The sequence below is a fragment of the Poecilia latipinna genome, unplaced genomic scaffold, assembly GCF_001443285.1.
Source record: "Poecilia latipinna isolate Pla-1442-1.1 unplaced genomic scaffold, P_latipinna-1.0 Scaffold23, whole genome shotgun sequence".
In the NCBI taxonomy this organism is placed as follows: domain Eukaryota; kingdom Metazoa; phylum Chordata; class Actinopteri; order Cyprinodontiformes; family Poeciliidae; genus Poecilia; species Poecilia latipinna.
In genome coordinates this window covers 1-18,804 of record NW_015112639.1, presented here as the reverse complement: position 1 = coordinate 18,804, position 18,804 = coordinate 1, and the positions used below count along the sequence as shown (strand labels likewise).

The 18,804-nt window shown below is 37.1% G+C and overlaps 1 protein-coding gene across 1 annotated transcript in view; it reads left to right on the top strand.

Moving 5' to 3' along the window:
• Positions 1-16,781, top strand: part of b3gat2 (beta-1,3-glucuronyltransferase 2 (glucuronosyltransferase S)) — a 25,837-nt gene extending 9,056 nt beyond the window's left edge. Inside the window, exon 2 of the mRNA XM_015036485.1 lies at positions 16,359-16,781. Coding sequence (XP_014891971.1) covers positions 16,359-16,592 — 234 coding nt within the window. The 3' untranslated portion in view covers positions 16,593-16,781. The remainder of the gene's footprint in view (positions 1-16,358) is intronic.
• The last annotated feature ends 2,023 nt before the right edge of the window (positions 16,782-18,804 follow it).

Here is an 18,804-nt window from a genome sequence, read left to right as displayed (position 1 = left end):
GTTAAGGTTATCATAGTCAAGCTGGCATAATTGAACCTCTTCCTTCTCTCTTACTATTTATTTTTCTTAATTAAAGCTTCTTCTTGACCTTGTCATCTAGTTGTCTCACTGTTGACAATTAGCAGCACAGGTCTGTGTCCCTTTTCCTTTATAGATCAGGCGTACATTTAAGATTTAGCTCGTTATTATTGACAACCAAAACCAGAAGTGCCATACTGGGTTAAACTTTTTGATTACTGATTCAAACCATCACCTTCAAGGTCATGAATGATCAATAAAACCAGTGAATGAAAGTCCATCCTAACCTACAAACTTGTTGCTACCCAGAATGCAACTCTTCACCTCTTTACCCTCACAGAGCTGATATCTAGTCTGCTTTGACACAAAGTAGTGCTAAATTTGGTGTCTGTGGTTTAGCTTAAAGAGCATCTGTTTGATTTGTTGATAGGACGGTGTCTCCTCTGTGTCCTCCTTCCTATTTCATTACCCTGCTCCTGTGTGCAGGTAATGGCCTGTCATAGAGAGATAATAGGCTGTCACATGGTGGTAATAACCTGTAGAAACTGTTTGGCTGCCTTTAGAATGATGAGAGTAACTTTGTGGGAGGCAACATCACATTGCTGGCTCTCAGATCATTTTAGAAAGAAAAATGCTTAGGAAAACATTTAAGCAGCCAAGCAACTAAATTAGCATGACTACTTGCAAGTCATTGAGTCTTTATTAGTGTTGGCAGCTGTTGTTTTACTCTTAAAAACGTGTGTCACATCTTGTAAACCCATGAATATGGTGAATGTTCGGGCTCCTTTGCACTGGATGAACATCCTGCTGAGATTAGCCAGGAAGTGGATAATCTCAGCCGTTTTGGGGAGCTTCAGAACCAAGAACAGATTATTATGCATTAGATGTGATTCACCAAGGAGGGATCAGAGCATGGACAAACATCTATAGCACATGTGTCAAACTCGAGGCCCGCGGGCCACATGTGGGCCGCCTTATCATTTTATGTGGCCCCCCTAGCATTTTATAGGCCGATGATTGGCTTAAAATAGGTTTTACTCAATTAATAATAAAAACCGTAAGTTTTTTTTTATTATTATTGTTATGTTGTGTTTTGATGTAGAGCACTTTGTATCAGCTGTGGTTGTTTTAAAGTGCTTTATAAATAAAGTTGGTATGGTATGGTTGGTATGGTTTTGAGCACGAATTGACTACAAACTACATCTCCCACAATGCATTCCGATTGTACAGGCAATCTCGCCACTAGAGAGCAGCAGAGTCACCTCAAGCTGCTTATTGATTTTCTCAGCGAATAAAACTGAGACGTCGACAAGCTAACATCAAAACGTCCAAGAAAAGAAAGATAGATTTACAAGTAAGACTGTGAATGAAGATGTGTGTGAGTTGGTGCCAGGGCGGCAGGTCGCGCTAGACTTTTTTTTTGTTATCCATTATCTTGACCGACAACCTAAAAAAAAATCGGTCATGTACTATTTTTATCCGTGAAATTACAATCATATTAACATCGGCTATTTAGTCGCATTTTATGCGGTTTAGTTAATATTCACCGTGAATCCAGATCCCATCACAAATTAAGCAGATAAATGTATCTACATTTTCTCGTCGTGACAAAAACCATCTCAATAACTTTTAATAAATTAAATTAAGCGACTTCACTTAAATTAGCATCACTTCACCCGCTGGGGTCTGAACGCACTTCCTTCCAAAGCGTCCGGTCCATAACTCTTCAACACGCTGTCAGCTCCTGGTCAGAAAGATGCATTTAGTTCAGAGTCCATGAGATGATATTCAGAAAGGATTTTTTAAAATAAATTCATTTCAGTTGCCTCTGAGACTAAATCTTTGCGTAAAGTCTATGTCTGCCCATGTGACTTGTTTTTATTATTTGTTTGCTCACCTTTATACACTGATTTAAATATTGTAATTTTTAAACTGAGCAGTAATTTACATCCATGGAAACTCAAATGTAATATTTAAAACTTCAATACATAAAATCAGTTATTTAAAAATATGAGGTGGTGTTTAATTTATTTTTAACATTGTATTTTTATACATTTATGCTAGGGGTGCCCAAGTCTAGTTTTCCAGAGCTACCATCTGCAGCTTTAGACGGTTCCTTCTCTAAAACACCTGGACCATTGACTCATTATAAGCCTCTACAGAAGTGAATGAGGGAAGTCAACCTTTTGTCTGGTGTGTTTTAGCAGGGATGCACTCCTGATCTGTACCGTCAATGTGGCTTGTTGAGGGGGGCCAATATGCTGAAGTGGCCCTCGGTGAAATTGAGTTTGACACCCCTGATCTATAGGAAGGTGGAGCATGATAACAAAGCACCAATGATTTGGGGTAAACATCCACCAATCTGATATTAATATCTGTATTGGTGCTGATATTAAAAAAATTCTAGATCGGATGTTAGTGACAATGTTCCCAATCCACAAGGATTCAATCTATTCAGTCTAACTCTATGCTTGGTGCTCTGAGCGAAAAGCATTAAATCTAACTAAATCTTCAAAAAGAAAAAAAATTATTCAATTGATTTATCAACAATATAGGTTGGTGTGTAATCAACACCAACCTATGTGGCAATGACACTCCTGCCCAAATGTTGCAGCAATAACCTGACAATAAGATTACTTAATCTCATGCTTCGATATGCTGACACTCTGTCTACGCTGAAGAAGATTACACTCAGCTCTGGATGCTGGTGGTAGATTCAGTTCTGTCAAATCTATTTTATGGCTGACAAACTTTTTTTTTTTTTAAAAAAGAAAATACTTTTATTAATTCAAGCCCCTGTGTCCCTTCACCACTTGATGAACATTTGATGAAAAACTTTTTTTTTTATTCATCTTATAATAGCAAAATTAACATTATATGTTAAAGTAACAGAATTATTGAACTGAAAACATTGGCAGAACTTTAAATTCAGATATTGGATCAAAAACCCAGAATACTACAAAATGCCTAGCAACAGGAAAATAAAAAAAATCTAAATTTTGCAGTAACTCATCCAGTGTGACTGGGGTGTTATTGTATGAGGAACCATTACACACTGCTTTGGTTAGCAGTCGAGAAATAATTACAGATGTTACAGAAATAAACACTACCCTATGACAACTGAATAAAAGGTGCCTGAGTCTTAGTGAGGGAAGAGAAATTAAGCAAGTAATAACATATTTTAATCACAATAAATCCCAAATGTATTTATTACTGTAATCTGTTCAAATTTTAATCAACTCTACAACTAGGTTAGTGCGGATGTGGACACAATATCATTTCTTAAATTGAGTTACCTGCTGAATGGGCCTTGAGGGAACAGTGGGATGACTTTATTGCACAGCTCTGTTGTGTCTGTGCGGATGTTTCCAGATCCTTTCTGCAGCTATAAATTTTGTGCCGCAGGGAACAGCTAGGATACTCACAATCAGCCATAAAGTGTGCTGGATATAAGTTCGGTGTTACACCATGTTCACTGACTCTGAGGTGGAAAAAAAGGTCCAGTTTGATGCAAAGGGACAACGCTGACCCATCATCCCACTTAAACAACAGTTTATTGTCTCAGTTTTTAGAAACTCTGTTGCTGGAAAGGTCAGAGCTCCGAACACGTTCGCTTACATGGACATTAATTACGGAGTCTGCAGCATGTTGCCTGGATTAAACCTGCTGGCATTTAGAAAGTGCTTGACTTGCATGTCCGGCTGTAGAAGGTTAACTTCTTTCTGATTTGCAAAACAATGTGGTTACATCGCCTTTCTCAGTATTCCACTTAGTTTTAGCTGCTCACCTTTTCTCACATCTGGATGCAAATGAGGGACTCAATCATCCTCATTCTGACTTGTTGATTACATCTGAGTTATTGTTCTGGTTGTTCAGATGCTCAGAAATCTCGACCACAAGACAATGAACAAAATGTATTAAACCATTCCTACCTTTCCTGTATGTAAAATAGCAAATGCTTAACAGGTCTCTGCCTTCCTGATGTCTTTCTGCTGCAGTAGTGTCAGTGATCAAACAGATGCTTTTGTAATTTCTGCACATTAGTCAGTACAGCTCTCAGTTTGGCATAGTCTATCAATTGCGCAGCACATTTTGTCTCAGCTGCCTTGCAGCACTTAATGGAGTTGCAGAAAATGCAGCAGTGCTCATTTAATCCCACCCATGCAGTCACACTTTGATTGCCCCTTAGCACAGTTTGTGCTGCTGACTGCAGAAATTTCAGATATATGCTTTTAGAAGCCAGTTTTAGCCACCTTAGCAAAGTGATTATGCAGTTTCAATCACGTTTTGTTTTATTAAAAAAACCAACATATTTTAAAACATTTTGGCTACATTAAATTAGTCTCCTTCTTTTGTCTGTGCAATCTGAAACATCCCACAACACATTTACACAACATTAATTTTGTTGTTTGCTCATCTTTACATTTCATTTCTCCGTCTGCTAACTTCTTGGCACAGCCGCTTACACTCAGCTTCGAAACAAGCAACCAGGAAAAATTAAACCCTTCCAGTTTAGTTTCCCTCCTATCTCTTGAAAACCTGAGTGTGGAAGTGGAGGGTTTTCCGGCTGAAGGCAGAGCTGTTCAGCTGCAGGATTCTGTGCACTGGTGAACTCTTTCGTCAGAGCTTCTCTGAATAAATGAATTCCCCTGGCTCTGAAAGCTTCATAAAAGTCACCGTGACTTTTAGAGAGCAGCTACTGTGGCGAATGCTCTTTTGCTCAAGTTTTATTCTGGGACAACTTCCTTGGATAGAATCATGAAGGTGAAGGTGATTTCTTTGGTCACTGAAGTCAGATTAATCTTTTAAACCAAAACATTTAGCACATTTAGTTCCTGATGAAGGTCTAGGGGTTCGGATCAGAGAACAGCAGGATGATGGAGGGTTGATATGGTGAGAAGTAAGAGAAAAGGGAGGATGGCGAAATGAGAAAAAAAATTTTTTCAGAGCAATTATTGTAAAGGTGTGGAGAGAGAAGCGATGGGCTGTAATGTCAGGGAAGTGAAGCAGAAAGGAGAAACTCCTGAGTGAGAGAAATGCTCCCCGTTCAGGGCAGGAGGGCAGATAACGGTGGGGGAATAGTGCTGGGGTTATAGAAAGGCCAGGGGCTTTTAGGGACAAGTGTAAATGCAAAAGTGCTGTTACACACCTCAGCTCTGTGTTTCTTTTTAATGGCACTTTATAAAAGTATTCAAATGCCAGAAACTTCTTCATATTTTGTCACATAGCCACAAACTTTTATGGGGTTTTCTTGGGATTGAATGGAAATATAAGAAAAAACGTATGTAGTTTCACAATATTTTTTTGCAAAAGTGTTCCCATCCAGATGTGGAAAACTTGCAGCTGTTACAAAAATATTTTTGCAAGGCTCACTTTAAAAAAAAAATGGAATTCCAGATATCCGAGAACCATTTTTATTATTCCTTAAATAAAAATGATATAACACAATGAAGCACAAATGTTTTATTTTATTCCTCATAATCTTTTACTCTCTCTGACATTCTGCAGCTGCTTTTTTTATTCATTTATATTCTTTATTAATTGAAGAAACCAAACTGTTGAGGCTTGCTTTGCTGTTTTTTTTCTGTTCTCAGCATGATTTTTGGTTAATGCTGCAAACTCATAAAAACTTACATGAAAAGAATGACAGCAAAGCACTGGAAATATATTTATAGAATAAATGACATGATTAGGATATGTTTGAGAGAAAAACAGATATTCACAGATTAAAAGGGTCTTTGGTTGACTGACTTGACATTTTAATGCCTTTTTAAAGTTTTTGCACAGTTTAAAATTAATTATTTTTAGTATATTTTCGGCTTGAGAGTGAGATCATGTTGCACACATTCAAATTTTCTACTAACGCTGACCTATTATGCTTCCGTGATCAGATTACGCTAGGTCTCTGGGTTATGTGAAACATGTTTATCACATTTTTGTGCACAAAATCTTAAGGTTTTAGTCGGTCAGTTCTGCCTATTTTGATCTACTTTCAGAATGAGACCTCTTAGGGCCTCTGTCACTTTAAATCCAAATACGCTGCTGCTGGCCACTGCCCCCAACTCAACACTTACACTCCCACATGAAAATGGATGCAAATAGATATGCAATTATGCAATCATAAATCTTTGAAAAGCATTAGTAGAGTCTCCTGCACAACCAACAAGAATTCAGCAAATGGTTTCTGAATAGTAAGTGAATAACAAAACACTTGTCTCTTCCAGCAGCCATTGCACAGCACATACAGCGGTAAAACCACCTGACCAAGCATGTTGGAGCTCAGCTTGGGTTGCTAGGTAACAGGGTACTGCCCATCAAATGTTTTCCAGACACCAAAAAACATGAACTTATTGCCAAAAGAATAGCTGGATGTTTTTTTAAGCACTTGGGCTGTTTTTAGAATAATTAGAAACATAAATTGAAGTATAAAGCTTAGAAAATGTGAATTTCGCATAATAGGTCCTTAGTCCAGAATGGAACAACTACAACCAGAAAGCTGAGTGCAGACATTCAAAAAAGATGAGAATCACCATAGCAACCAGTGACTTGTCATGTTTTGTCACTGCTCATATATTGCTTTAAAATATTTGAACTGCGTTTTGTTTTAATAAACATATTAATTTTGACCCAGGAAATAAAAGCTGCGGACAAAAGTCGGACACTTTTTAGCTTTCATCGTCTTTCTTACTCAAGTCCAAATTAGTTCTGCAGTGAAAAGCTGCTACAGAAAGTTAAGTGGAGTAAAACCTGATATCTATTTAGCAGGATTTTCCTCTTCACTCTCCAATCGGTTCAGGCTGAACAGCCAGGTCCAACGTGGCAAACAACCTTTGACGTGAATAAAAAAAAAATAATTTCAGACTCAGCCGAGTGCATGACAGCCTCCAAGTCCTGACAAATTACGGCGCCGGTGGCTCAGTGAGTAACGCTACATATTTACAAGTAAACAAAAGAAAAGCTTGGGGTGAAAAATACGGAGCTGAGAGGTTTCGCATTTTTCATTTGACTCCCAGAGAGGACACTCTGTCTTGAAGCAACTCCCTTCTCTGGAAACAAATAGGTGAGAAATGAACCGTGTACACACAAAGACACTCTTAATGATGAAGTTTATGAAATCCATTATGGATGTTCTCGTTTCCTCGGAGGAAGAGAGGAAGGGAGAGAGAGAGAGAGACGTCACTGAGTTGTTTTCTCTGTGGGACGAGTGTTTGGGGGGCCGAGGCCGAGTGTGATTTTAATCAAGTGTATTTTTATCTCTGAGATTTTAATATGCATGGCACAGGCAATCAGAGTCAGAGAGGGACGAAATGAGCAGGGGGAAAATGAATGAATCAAATTAGTGGGGCTGCGGGAGGACGGTGAAACTGATGCAATGGTGCATGATATGTGTGAAGGCTGGAGCTGTTAGGAGGTTATGTGAGAAACGAAATAAAAAGATTCACGCCGGGGTTATGGAGAAGAATATACAAGCTATACATCACCCATCTCAAAGCTCTGCAAAATGCCTGAGCTGCACTTGTCTATGCCAGAGGCGACGGAGGATTGTTTCAAAGTGGATGAAGTAATAAAGAAGAACTGCATCTGAATTCTTCATCTCAAATCAAATATTTGATCAATTTCTTCCCCAATTTGGCGCTCCAAGAAAGTAATAGAAGAAATACATTTTAGTTAAATTTGCTAACTTCCATAATGAAACAGTACATATTTGTTTTTTGCAGCTCTAGGCGTGTTTTATCTTGTATCAGCGGTGGAAATAAATAATGGAGCCCTGAGCTAGTCGTTCTCTGGAAACTGACTGATTTTAATCAAGTCTACCAAAACAAACAGTTTTCATCCAGAATTATGCCAGAAGCTTGTTGATGATTACAAAAATATTTAGTATGAATTTTTATATTTGACTCTTTATGAGTGGCGCATTAAATCCATTGCAATTTCAAACTTGTTCATATTATCTTAATTTTTTAAAGCAAGTCACCTTGAATTTTCTGACTGAATTGGAATGACTTGTAGAGTTCGCATAAAAATATATACAGCTTTGGAAGAAATTAAGCTACCACTGCACTGGAACCCATTAAAAACCTCCTGGTTAATCCACTAAATATTGATTTCTGAACTCTTCCCGTGTTAAAACATTAGTATTGTTTCTAAATTAATATGATCTTGTTTTCTTTGCATTACTTAAGGTGCAACCATTTCTTATTTTCTGTAAATAAAATTTTTGTTTGGGACTTTGGAGACATGTTGCCAGTAGTTCATAGAATAAAGAACAATAATCATTTTATTCAAACAGTAAAATTAGAGGAAAGGATCATTTTAAGTGGCCTCTTAACTTTTTCCAGAGCTGTAAACTGGTTGCAGCTTCTGGATTGAAAGGAAACAAATTGCAGTTCAAGTTTTTAAGTTGTAAAGGTTAAAACTGTAAAAAAAAAAAATAAAAAAAAAAATAAAAAAAAGAAGCCTGATAATGTATTCTGTAGGTTTCAAGGCACAAACAAGGTTGTGTTAACATTGAGGCGTTTTGTTTCTATCTACATCGATTGGTCTGCTGATTTTATCTTCCTCCATCATAAAAGCATCAATCCCTTTTATTCCATCATAAAAATAGATGTTTGTTTAAACTGTTTTTTTCTAACCTTCCCCTGAAGATGAAGCAGTTCGCATTGATTTTCTGATTCCTCTCATTTTTTCAGGATTATTTTATCTGCACGCTCAAATGGTATATTAAAAACCCCCTGAGTTTTTCAGTAATCACTGTGCAGCTTTTTATTTAGCGATTCAGACTAGCTGGCATTTAAACCAGCTGGAAGTGGCCGTGCAGCACCAGAAAGCATGAGATAATAGCAGCAGTGGTTCATAAGGGAGACACTCAGCCTCTGCTGCACAACTGGACTGGAAATAATATGAATGTGGACAACAGCCAGGAAGCAGAGAAGCCAAATTACTTGTTAGGATTTAGGCGTGGAATGACCAACTGCACATCTGCAGTCGGAGCTGCCAGGTGAGGATAAAGCGTGGAAGCTATTAAAAAGCAAACTCCTGGAGGAAAAGAAATAATAATTTTGAATATGTGCCATTGTCAACACCAATTTTGCTGGGATTCCTCATGGGTGGTGTGTTTACAGCAGCTTAAGTCTTTTATTTAACTTGGAAAGTCCCAGACAGGTACAGCATCTCATCTGCAAAGATATCCTGGGTAAGATGACAGCACACACATAAACAACATAAAACATCAACAGCAACAAAAAATGTAAATAAAAAGCAAAAATATAAAACATGCATCCACTTTTGTTTTTGTTTTTTTAATCTCACTCAATGAGTTGAGTTTGGTCAAATGTAGCTGATTGTAGAGCTGCTGTGCTCTGCAAAAACACAAAATCTTACCAAGTATTTTTGGTCTAGTTTCTAGTGCAAACTTAAAGTAAGACAAACTAACTTACAAGTTAACTTTTTATCAATATACAGAGGCTTGTTTTAAGTAAATAATTTCTTAATATTGATGAAAAAGTTCTAGTTCTGTTGGTAAATTACTCCACTGCGCCGTTACCTAGCAACCAAAGCCAAGCCCAACCCATCGCCTAGCAACCAAGTTCTAGTTCCATTGGCAGATTGTTCCACTTATAACAAGACATTTTTCCCATGTTATAGTGGAATATGTATGTTTTAATTAATATTAAGAAATTATTTACTTAAAACAAGCCTCTACATATTTCTGAAAATTTACTTGTAAGTTAGTTTGTCTTATTTGAAGTTTACTATGATATTTGCATTAGAAACTAGGCCAAAAATACTTGGTAAGTTTTTGTGTTTTTGCAGTGTGAATGAGTCGAAGGTCATTTTCTTGACTCAAAAGAAAGATTAATGTAAATTCTGAAAATAAATTGAGGTTTTTTTTATCAGCTGCTTGACATTAGACTTGATGAAGAGAGAATCGTCAATCATAGATAAAAGATAAAAGGAGTTCAGGGTTAAATTAGAGAACGACAGACATCTTGCTTTAGATTTGACAACAGCTTTAGACAGTTTCAATTAAATATTTGTACAACAAAAACAGTTGCTGCGTTTCCATTACAAATATGCAGAAGACTTTGTCAATAGTGTCATAAAAACACAACTTCACAATAGTGGCGTTCTCATCAAATACGAAACAATTAAAATCACATGTGAAAAAGTTTTTTGACACGATAAATCATTAAAAAACATGGTGTGTCATCATCCTCCAACTACTTCCTGTTGTCGTCGTGTTTGTGGTTTGCTCCAGTGACAAGTCATGTGACTTTTGTGATGAGGAAGAAAGTGTTTCCATTGCAGTATTGCGAAATAAACCAAAATGTCAAAAGAAAACATGGAAACTCAATTACAAGCACAACATAATTCCTACTGCAATAAGGATTTATGTCAAAAGTAGCCACAGTTCTGCTGAACCTGACCTGGTATTTTATTTGTTTTCCCGTTTTTATTTTTTACTCTCCAGAGCATTACATTTTGATGGCATGCACTTTCTTTGTGTAGATAAAGCTCTCTGTAATGAGTTTGTGCTGCAAACTTTTCTGCTGCCACCCGTAATCTGCAGACTGCGGCGTGAGTTAATGCAGTCGCCACGAGCCAGATAATGCTCCATCTGTTGAAACCCTGTCACCCCACAGCTCTGCCTTGCTCCCAGCAAACACTGTGACATTGAATCGTTGTTGATAACAAAGCCAAAATGTGCTGGTTCACTGCTTCCTACACCAGGACGTTTACTCTCTCTGTATCAGCTATCAGAAAAAAACCTTCCTAATCTGCTGCTGAAGCCTTCGGTAATACTTTTGAGTCGAACAATGCTGCAGCTGATGGTTGGCTAACATCCAATGCATACCTGTGAAGCTTGGATGTCTTCCAGTAGTAATGAGTAATTGAGTAGCATAATGCAACAAGTGGTGAAAGGCCTCGCTGATGCTTTCTGACACCACCCACCTACTGTTTTTATTTATCTCATTTAATGCAACTGATGTTTGCCTGCAGGCGTTTATGTAAAACAGATGTATGGCCTATCTAACACGCCTCAGGTTTCACAAGAAGGTCACGTTTTTGTCCACAAAAGAGTGTTTCACTGCAAAAACACAACATCTTAACGAGTATTTTTCTATCTAGTTTCTAGTGAACATCTCAGTTCACTTGAAACTAGCTCACAGGTAACTTTTCAGCGTGATATTTGCTTTTTATTTCCTAAAAATTGATCAAAAAGTACTCGATCCACTGACAGATTATTTCACTCATAACATGTGAAAAATGTTTTCTTATAAGTGAAAAAATCTGCCAGTGACTCCACAATATATAATATATTAAGGAATTATTTCCTTAAACAAGCTACTATGTCTTGCTGAAAAGTTACTTGTAAATTAGTTCTTATTTCAAGTATTCTAAGATACTTGCACTACAAACTAGACCTAAAATATTTGGAAGGATTTTGTGTTTTTGCAGTGTTTCAAATTAGTAAAGGTTTTGACTAGGTCACTCCAAAACCTCAAGTTTGCAAATGTATGACTGGATGTTTTTCTTAGGAATTTCTGCTAAAGGGAAGAATTATTTTAGTTGTAAGTTGTTTCTAAGCTACTAATGCAAGTCAGCCTCAGACCATCACACTGCTATAAAGTTTATCTTTACTGTAACTTTTCTTTTCTAAAATGCCAGATGTGACTGGATAAGCGCTAAACTTCCATCTTTAACTCATCTTTAGATTTGTCACAGCAACAAATTCTGCTGTGACAGAATTTGTGAGAAATTGACCCAGTAATTATTGCAATAAATCAGAATATTGTTGTTTTGAAACAATTTTCAAGTGATATAGTCATAATAATTGCATTAATAATGCAAGTTCACCCTTCCAAAGACAATTAAACTTTAATTTAGTAAGGTTACAGTCTTCAGTCCAGTTTCTGAAACTGGAAGAGATTTCAAATATCCCAAAATAAAGCACCACAACCAAAAGCAATAAATAAAATGGAAATTAAAAAAAAATACATAATCATCAATAAAACTATGTCTGCAAACAAAAAAATGAAATATGAACTCAAATTGAAAAAGTTTATAAAAACTAAGTACTGTGAAAGTTACTGATCAAAAAGTGACATATTATTATATTTAAGCCTTACATGGGTTATTATGTTACCTCAAATAAGTTTTTCACTGTTTTAACAAATATTCAGAGGAGAAAATGACAAGATTATACAAATTAAGTGGATTAAATATGGAAAACTATCCATCTTCAATTACACATAACTAGGCTTGAATCAATTATTTGGATTAATCGTGATTAACTGATTATTCAAATAATTGTCAACTAATTTAATAATTGATTAATCGTTAACTTGAGTACAAAGGCTAAATAAAAACAACATCTTCAGAGCAGTAATTAAGCCAAAACTGAACAGATATATATATATTATTTTGCAGTTTGGTTTGAGCCAAAGCTCTGCTGGTTTTCAAAGTGAGAGTTTGTTCTCTGCGTAAATCCAGTCAGAGATTCGGAACATGTTTGCATGCCCTCCGGCTTCTTTCCAACACTTTCTAATATTGTGTCAAACTGTGCTGGGCTGAGAAAAGACGGCATTCAAACCGGGGGATCATTAGCAGTCAAACTAGGCCTTAACTGCTAAGCCAAAATAACGATCACACTCAAGGACTGAGCTTGGCACACATTCCTCTTTTCTTTCTCTCTGCCGCTTTCTCCCCTCTTCACTTTTGATTCCACAAGACACAGAGGCTGACATCTTTGAAAAATGACCTAAAAGCGAAAGCGTAAGGCAGACAACAGGAAAAAGAGGAGCAAGGGGAAGGATTTTAGCACCACAAGGGGCTTCAGTATTAGCAGGGAGGAAAAGGCTTCAAAGCTGTCAGTGATGCCCAAGGGCCCAAACGGCAGAGAGCGGTCGGGATGCAGAGCAGGAAACGCGATGGAAGCAGGTCGGGCTCCAATGAAATGTTCCGTTTATCCACTTCCTCTCAGCATGTTGAATGTAAAGATAAAGTCACCTGTTGATGAATGTGTTACAGCTATCATCTCTGACAGTGTGATATAAATAACTGGTAATTTCCGGGTCTTTATCAGAGCCGTACGGCAGCAATGATTGGACCTTTTCTACCTGCTGGTTCCTGTCTGCAGCCAGTCAGAACCGCCGTTCTGACTGAGCTGAGAAAATAATAAATACAATGCAAATTATAGTGTTGATGTAAATTAACTAGATTAAATATGAACAACTATGCAGTTTCAATCAAAATTTTGCTAATAAATAGGGCTGAAACAATTAATCATGATTAATCGATTACTGAAATAATAATTAACTGGAGAATATAGACTCAAAGAACGCCATTTATTGAAAAAAACAACATATTCAGAGCAGCAAGTAAGCTGGCACTGTACAACAAATATATTATTTCCCATTTAAGACTAAAAAAACGTATTTGCCTGTAAATCTCTTCTACCCAGAATTAATCAAATCTCAGAGTTTTAGCTTCACCTGATTCAGATTCTTGTATTTTACTCAAAAAACTTATTTTCTTATTTAAAAAGGAATTTAATTACTATTTACTTGCATTTTAATGTATTTCTAATGTATTTAACAGACTAAAGTGGTTAAGAGCAAAATCTGTAGAATGTGGCATTTTTTTTAGTCCAATTAATAGAATAATCATCAGAATAACCGATAGATTAAAATAATCACCATGAAAATACTTCTGTAATAATTTTGGGGCTTTTAACAATATTTTTGACAAGTTCAGTTCAAGAGTGGATTGATTGTTAAGCCAGTCTTGTTTATTAGATTTATATGGACATATATTGTATTTAATTTAAGAATCAAAGTAATAAATTATTAGTTTTAGTAGTTTAACAACAGAATGACACAGCTTTTGGCAGATTTATTTTTGCTCAACTGAGAGCAAAAGCATCTCTTACAGAAGCCTGATTACTTCTGATGTAATTGAATTTAAATATATATTTTGGACGATATGTATATTATTGACCCTGTGTGAGAAAATCACCCAGGTCCTGTTAAAACTCAAAAAATTAAAAGTAATATTTACACTTCTGATGATTTGACGTAAATGTTTAAAATCCAGGCATGTTTAAACGTTTTATTTTAAAATATTAGATTCAAAATGCTCCTATTATTTTTAACTAAATCACCACCACATTAAAGTGGAGCCTGAAAAAAAAAATAACATTAAGCTTGTTTGGATTTGTTAAGCCATAAGCTGATAATAAAATATTAGGTTTCTGTGTGATGTTTTAGGAAGCGGAGTCTTTCCCAGCTTACCTGACTCACCTGAGTTCAGTTTTATTCCTGATGCTGTGGACTGAATAGCTACTTTGCTGGAGGCGTGCATCGTTTCATTAGCCTGTAAATTACAGACTGAGATCATTTCCCAGTAATGCTTCAACCTTTCATTGACCTGAATGGAGACATAATACTTACAGAGCTGTCATAAATCTAAATGCTACAAAAATTAGCATAGAGATGATTTAATAAGACATTTAATTACATTAAGGTTGAGATCCAATCAACCAACTTTGTTACATATAAAAAGATTACAGATGCCTCAATAAGACATACTTACACTTGAACCAAGATTATTAAAGAATATTAACCCATAAAATGAAGAATTAAATGTATAATTAATAACTGAAAAGACGCACAAAAGGTAAAAAAAAAAAATTTCTCTACAAACTGTTTTTAAAAAGTTTTGAATATTGCAAATACCCTAACTGATTAAAACTCCAGCACTAATTCTGGAGTTTAATCAGATTTTTAAAAACACAAAGTAAACGGTTTAAAGAACTTTATCTGATTCAGGCTTCACTTCTGCTCCTGCAGTTACCAAATTATTATCTCAGCAGAAAGAAGGTGGGTTGCCGGAAAATATGTTTTCAGGCGTCAATTTTGATAAAAATGTTAAATTTAAATGTTAAATTTTTTTTATCTCAAACTCAGATCTCAAATTGATGATCGATTCTGTCAGACTTGGCAGATTAAGAAGTTTTGAAAGGTTTTCTTATATTTCTTACTGAATCCACCTGGCTTGGCTGTCAGAGAAGGAGGAATCAGGAGGGACTGATCAACCAATCAGAGGGAGAGTTGGGGTAACACAATATCTAGGTTGGGTGTTTCAACATTTTACCCGGAGAAAAGAGACTCTTCAGTTGTTTCTGTGCGTCACACATGTATTTTTTAAGTAAATACCTATATTTATTTTCAGAGTGTCTCAGGCGTCAGACAGTTGTTTGGGAGGTCGACCAGATCAGTGCCGTAAATCCACGTGTTGTGCTTCATTTCTACTCGGTGATGCAGTGCTGCTGTCTCTTTGTCATGAGCGACAAGCTGCAGGCGGTTTGAGTGAGAGATGAGATGCGGTATCTAAACGACTGAACCTCAAGGCGGGCAGCTCGGACTGGAAAATGGAATAACACACACACGCACACACAAACACACATGAAAGCATGGCTATTATTGTGGAGACTTTCCATCGACTTCCATTAATTTCTACAGCCTTATCCTTATCCTTATCCTAACCAAAACTCAATTCACACCTTAGTCCTAAATCTAACCCCTGACCCAAAAACAGCGTTTCCCTTTGTGGGGACCAGGCTTCAGTCCCAGTGAGTAGTGAGTCCCAATAACGTCGTATGTATCAGGCAAATGGTCCCCATAAAGTATTAAAAACAAACGCACATACAGACACATGCACATGTACACACACACACAAACACACACACACACACACGCACACACACACACAAACACACACACACACATAACCTACTGATCCCACACAGTCCAGCCCATCACCCACCCACTAAATTTGTATATCTCGCTCTCTCCTCGTCTCATTTTCCGTCGCGCTGCCGGTGGCTGTGTGCAAATTCACTTACTGTGCAAATGGAAAGCAGATCTGCACCATACAGTTTCATTTGGTCTCATATTCCTGCTGCAGGAGAGTCTCTTCATGCTGCTCTCCAGCACGTTTCAGATTAGATTAGAGATTATTCATGCAAACTGATGCACAAACAATTCATTCCAGACTCACTCTCACTGCTGCATCTCACTACCAAGGCTTGTGTCGTCCGCTTTGGGTCGGATGTTGTGCAGAAACTTTAACTAGAAGCTGAGTTTGAATGTTCAGAACATCATATTTTTAATTAAATCAGGTTTAGCACGAACAAACATCTTCTTCCCAGAAGGAGGCGAATAGATTGAGATTTTTTTTGGTGCTATTTCTGAATAAATCATAAATGAGAAATGTCTTTACATTTCAGGAAAGCCAATTTTCAGGACTGATTGCTTCTCATTTTTCTCTCCTTACAGATGCGAAGCACTCGAGGTGTTTCTGTTTGGCCTGTGGGATTTGTGGGTGGCCGAACATATGAGCGCCCCCTGGTGTCCGGGGGCAAAGTGGTTGGTTGGTACACTGGCTGGAGGCCGGATAGACCCTTTGCTACTGACATGGCAGGTAAGAAGCAAAATGGAGAGATAATGAGACTGACTTTTTCTGCCTCATTGGAAGAAAAATGTCTTGTGTTTCAGGTAACAAGATGCTAAGAAGTGATTATATATTCAATATCTAACCTCAAATATTCAATGTAATTCAACACAGTTGTTGCTAAAGGCAAAGTAACTCTCAGGGTGCATTCAGACCAGCCCTGATTGGTTCGTTTTCGTCAAACGCTGGTTCGTTTGGCGATGTATGAATTCGCAATCAAAGTCTGATGTGAATCAAAAAAGCAAACTCTTGCCGCCTAAGAACTGGGTCTCGGTTTGGTTGAAGTGAAACTGGTGCGGTTTGAATGCAGATGTGAACACCAAGCGGACCAGAAACTGCTCCAAAAGCAGGAAGTGGGCTACAGCGCAGGGTATTGTGGGTAACTACAACCAAAACAAACGCGAGAGTCCATCGCTAGCAAGAGAAATGACTTGAAAGGCAAATATTTTGTCTTTCGTAATGATAAAATTCTCTTTTGTCATTACAAAAGACAAAAGATAAATCCTACAACCCCTAAAATTTGATGCCATTTTTGTTCACATTTTGGAAAAGAAAAACGGAACAAAAGTTTCATTTTTGGTTCCAAATCGAACCGGACTGTCAGGTGTAAAAACATCCTCAAACATGGTTCTGGAGGAATTTTGCTGCCATTCAGGTTTCCAGCAGCCCAACAACAGAATCTCAGTCAATGTTGCCTTGATTCCTTTCTTTTCTGTAATAAATGTCCAGCTATGATTCGTTTTATCATCCCATTGATGACCCAACTTCATTTGCCTCCCTTTCAACTCTAAATACTGTGAACTCCAATGACTGCTGGAAAGGACAAATGTTCATTCTTGTTGGTTGTGCAGGAGGCTCTACTTATGCTTTTCAAAGATGCACAGCTGTACAATTTTGCATTTGTTTGTAGCCATTTTGACGCTTGAGTGTAAGCGCCAAGTCGGGGGGTGTGGCCAGCAGCCACGTCTTTGGATTTAAAGCAACAGGAGGCCTTCAAGCAGCTCATAGGAAGAACTGAGAAGAGTAAACTCTCTCCACCAAATCTAAGAATGATTTGGTGCAAGCAATGTAACAAACATGTTTGGTAGACATATCCTAACCCCTTCAAGGAAGCAAAATAGGTCACAGTTGCTCTAGAGCAGGAAACTCTTGTTTCTACAGAGCTGATCATACTGATCATAGACACCTGAACATGTTGTAAAATGTGGGAGATAATTTAGAAACAAGCCAGTTTCTTCATTTTAACTTTCTAGTCCTTTACTGAAAATAAAACCATTCTTTCTTTTTCAAGTTCTCAGGTCTCGTCGATTGAACAGCTGAAATCAGACTGAATATTTTTGATTTGTTTGCTGCCAGCTGGGGAAACACAGATACTGAGTTGCGCTCTCTCCTTCCTAGCATGTCCACACGAATCACGCTGCTTTCTATTGAGCTGCTTTTTTTTTCATGGATTAATTTGCCATAAAATGAGATCTGATCTTTCCAATTAAATGTTCCAACTGTTACTCCTCCACAGAGGAGCTGCTACGCGTCTTTGCTTCATAGTTTATTCCTCTGATGAATCACTAGGCGGGATTCAAGAGCCTCGCTTAATAAAACGGTGCTGATAAGCGACAGAGTAAACAGTTTCAGGATAACTGATTGTGAAAAATCCATCACCTGATCATGTCTCTTGCTTCAGCGTTTAAAAATATCTCATCAAACACAGAAACGGTTAGAAAGTATTTGAGTTTTTGAATAATATTAAATAAATTATGACATTACTAAACAATTTACAAGAATCAAATCTGAATTTGTAGATTAAAATATATTCAGGAAGGGCTGGTTCTAAAGTTTAGCAGATGCATTTGATCCACTAGCAAATTTTGTCATCAGGTTTGCACACATTTCAGGAATCATTTTGGTCATTTTTTGTTTTCTGCACTGCTGCTTTCCAAATCAAAGCTTCAGCTCACTGCACACACCTACAGGATTGAAACTCAGACATTTCTGAGATTCAAAAGTCCAAAATTTGCAAGAAAAACTCAAACGGTGTCAGAAGTCGAAAACATTCCACAATTGGAAATGTTCTGAGCTTTAAAATTCCAGCACTTTCAACCTTTGAAGCTCAGAATTTTCCAAGTTTCTTTTAGAATTTTTCTGGGATTTATCTCAACATTTCTGGTCAATCTGGTCAATCTCTCTGAGTTCTGAGAACAGACACTTTTTGTTGTTTCTTTTGTCTTTAAAATTGTTATTAAAAGTGTTTTGGACAGATTTAAGGATGTAATC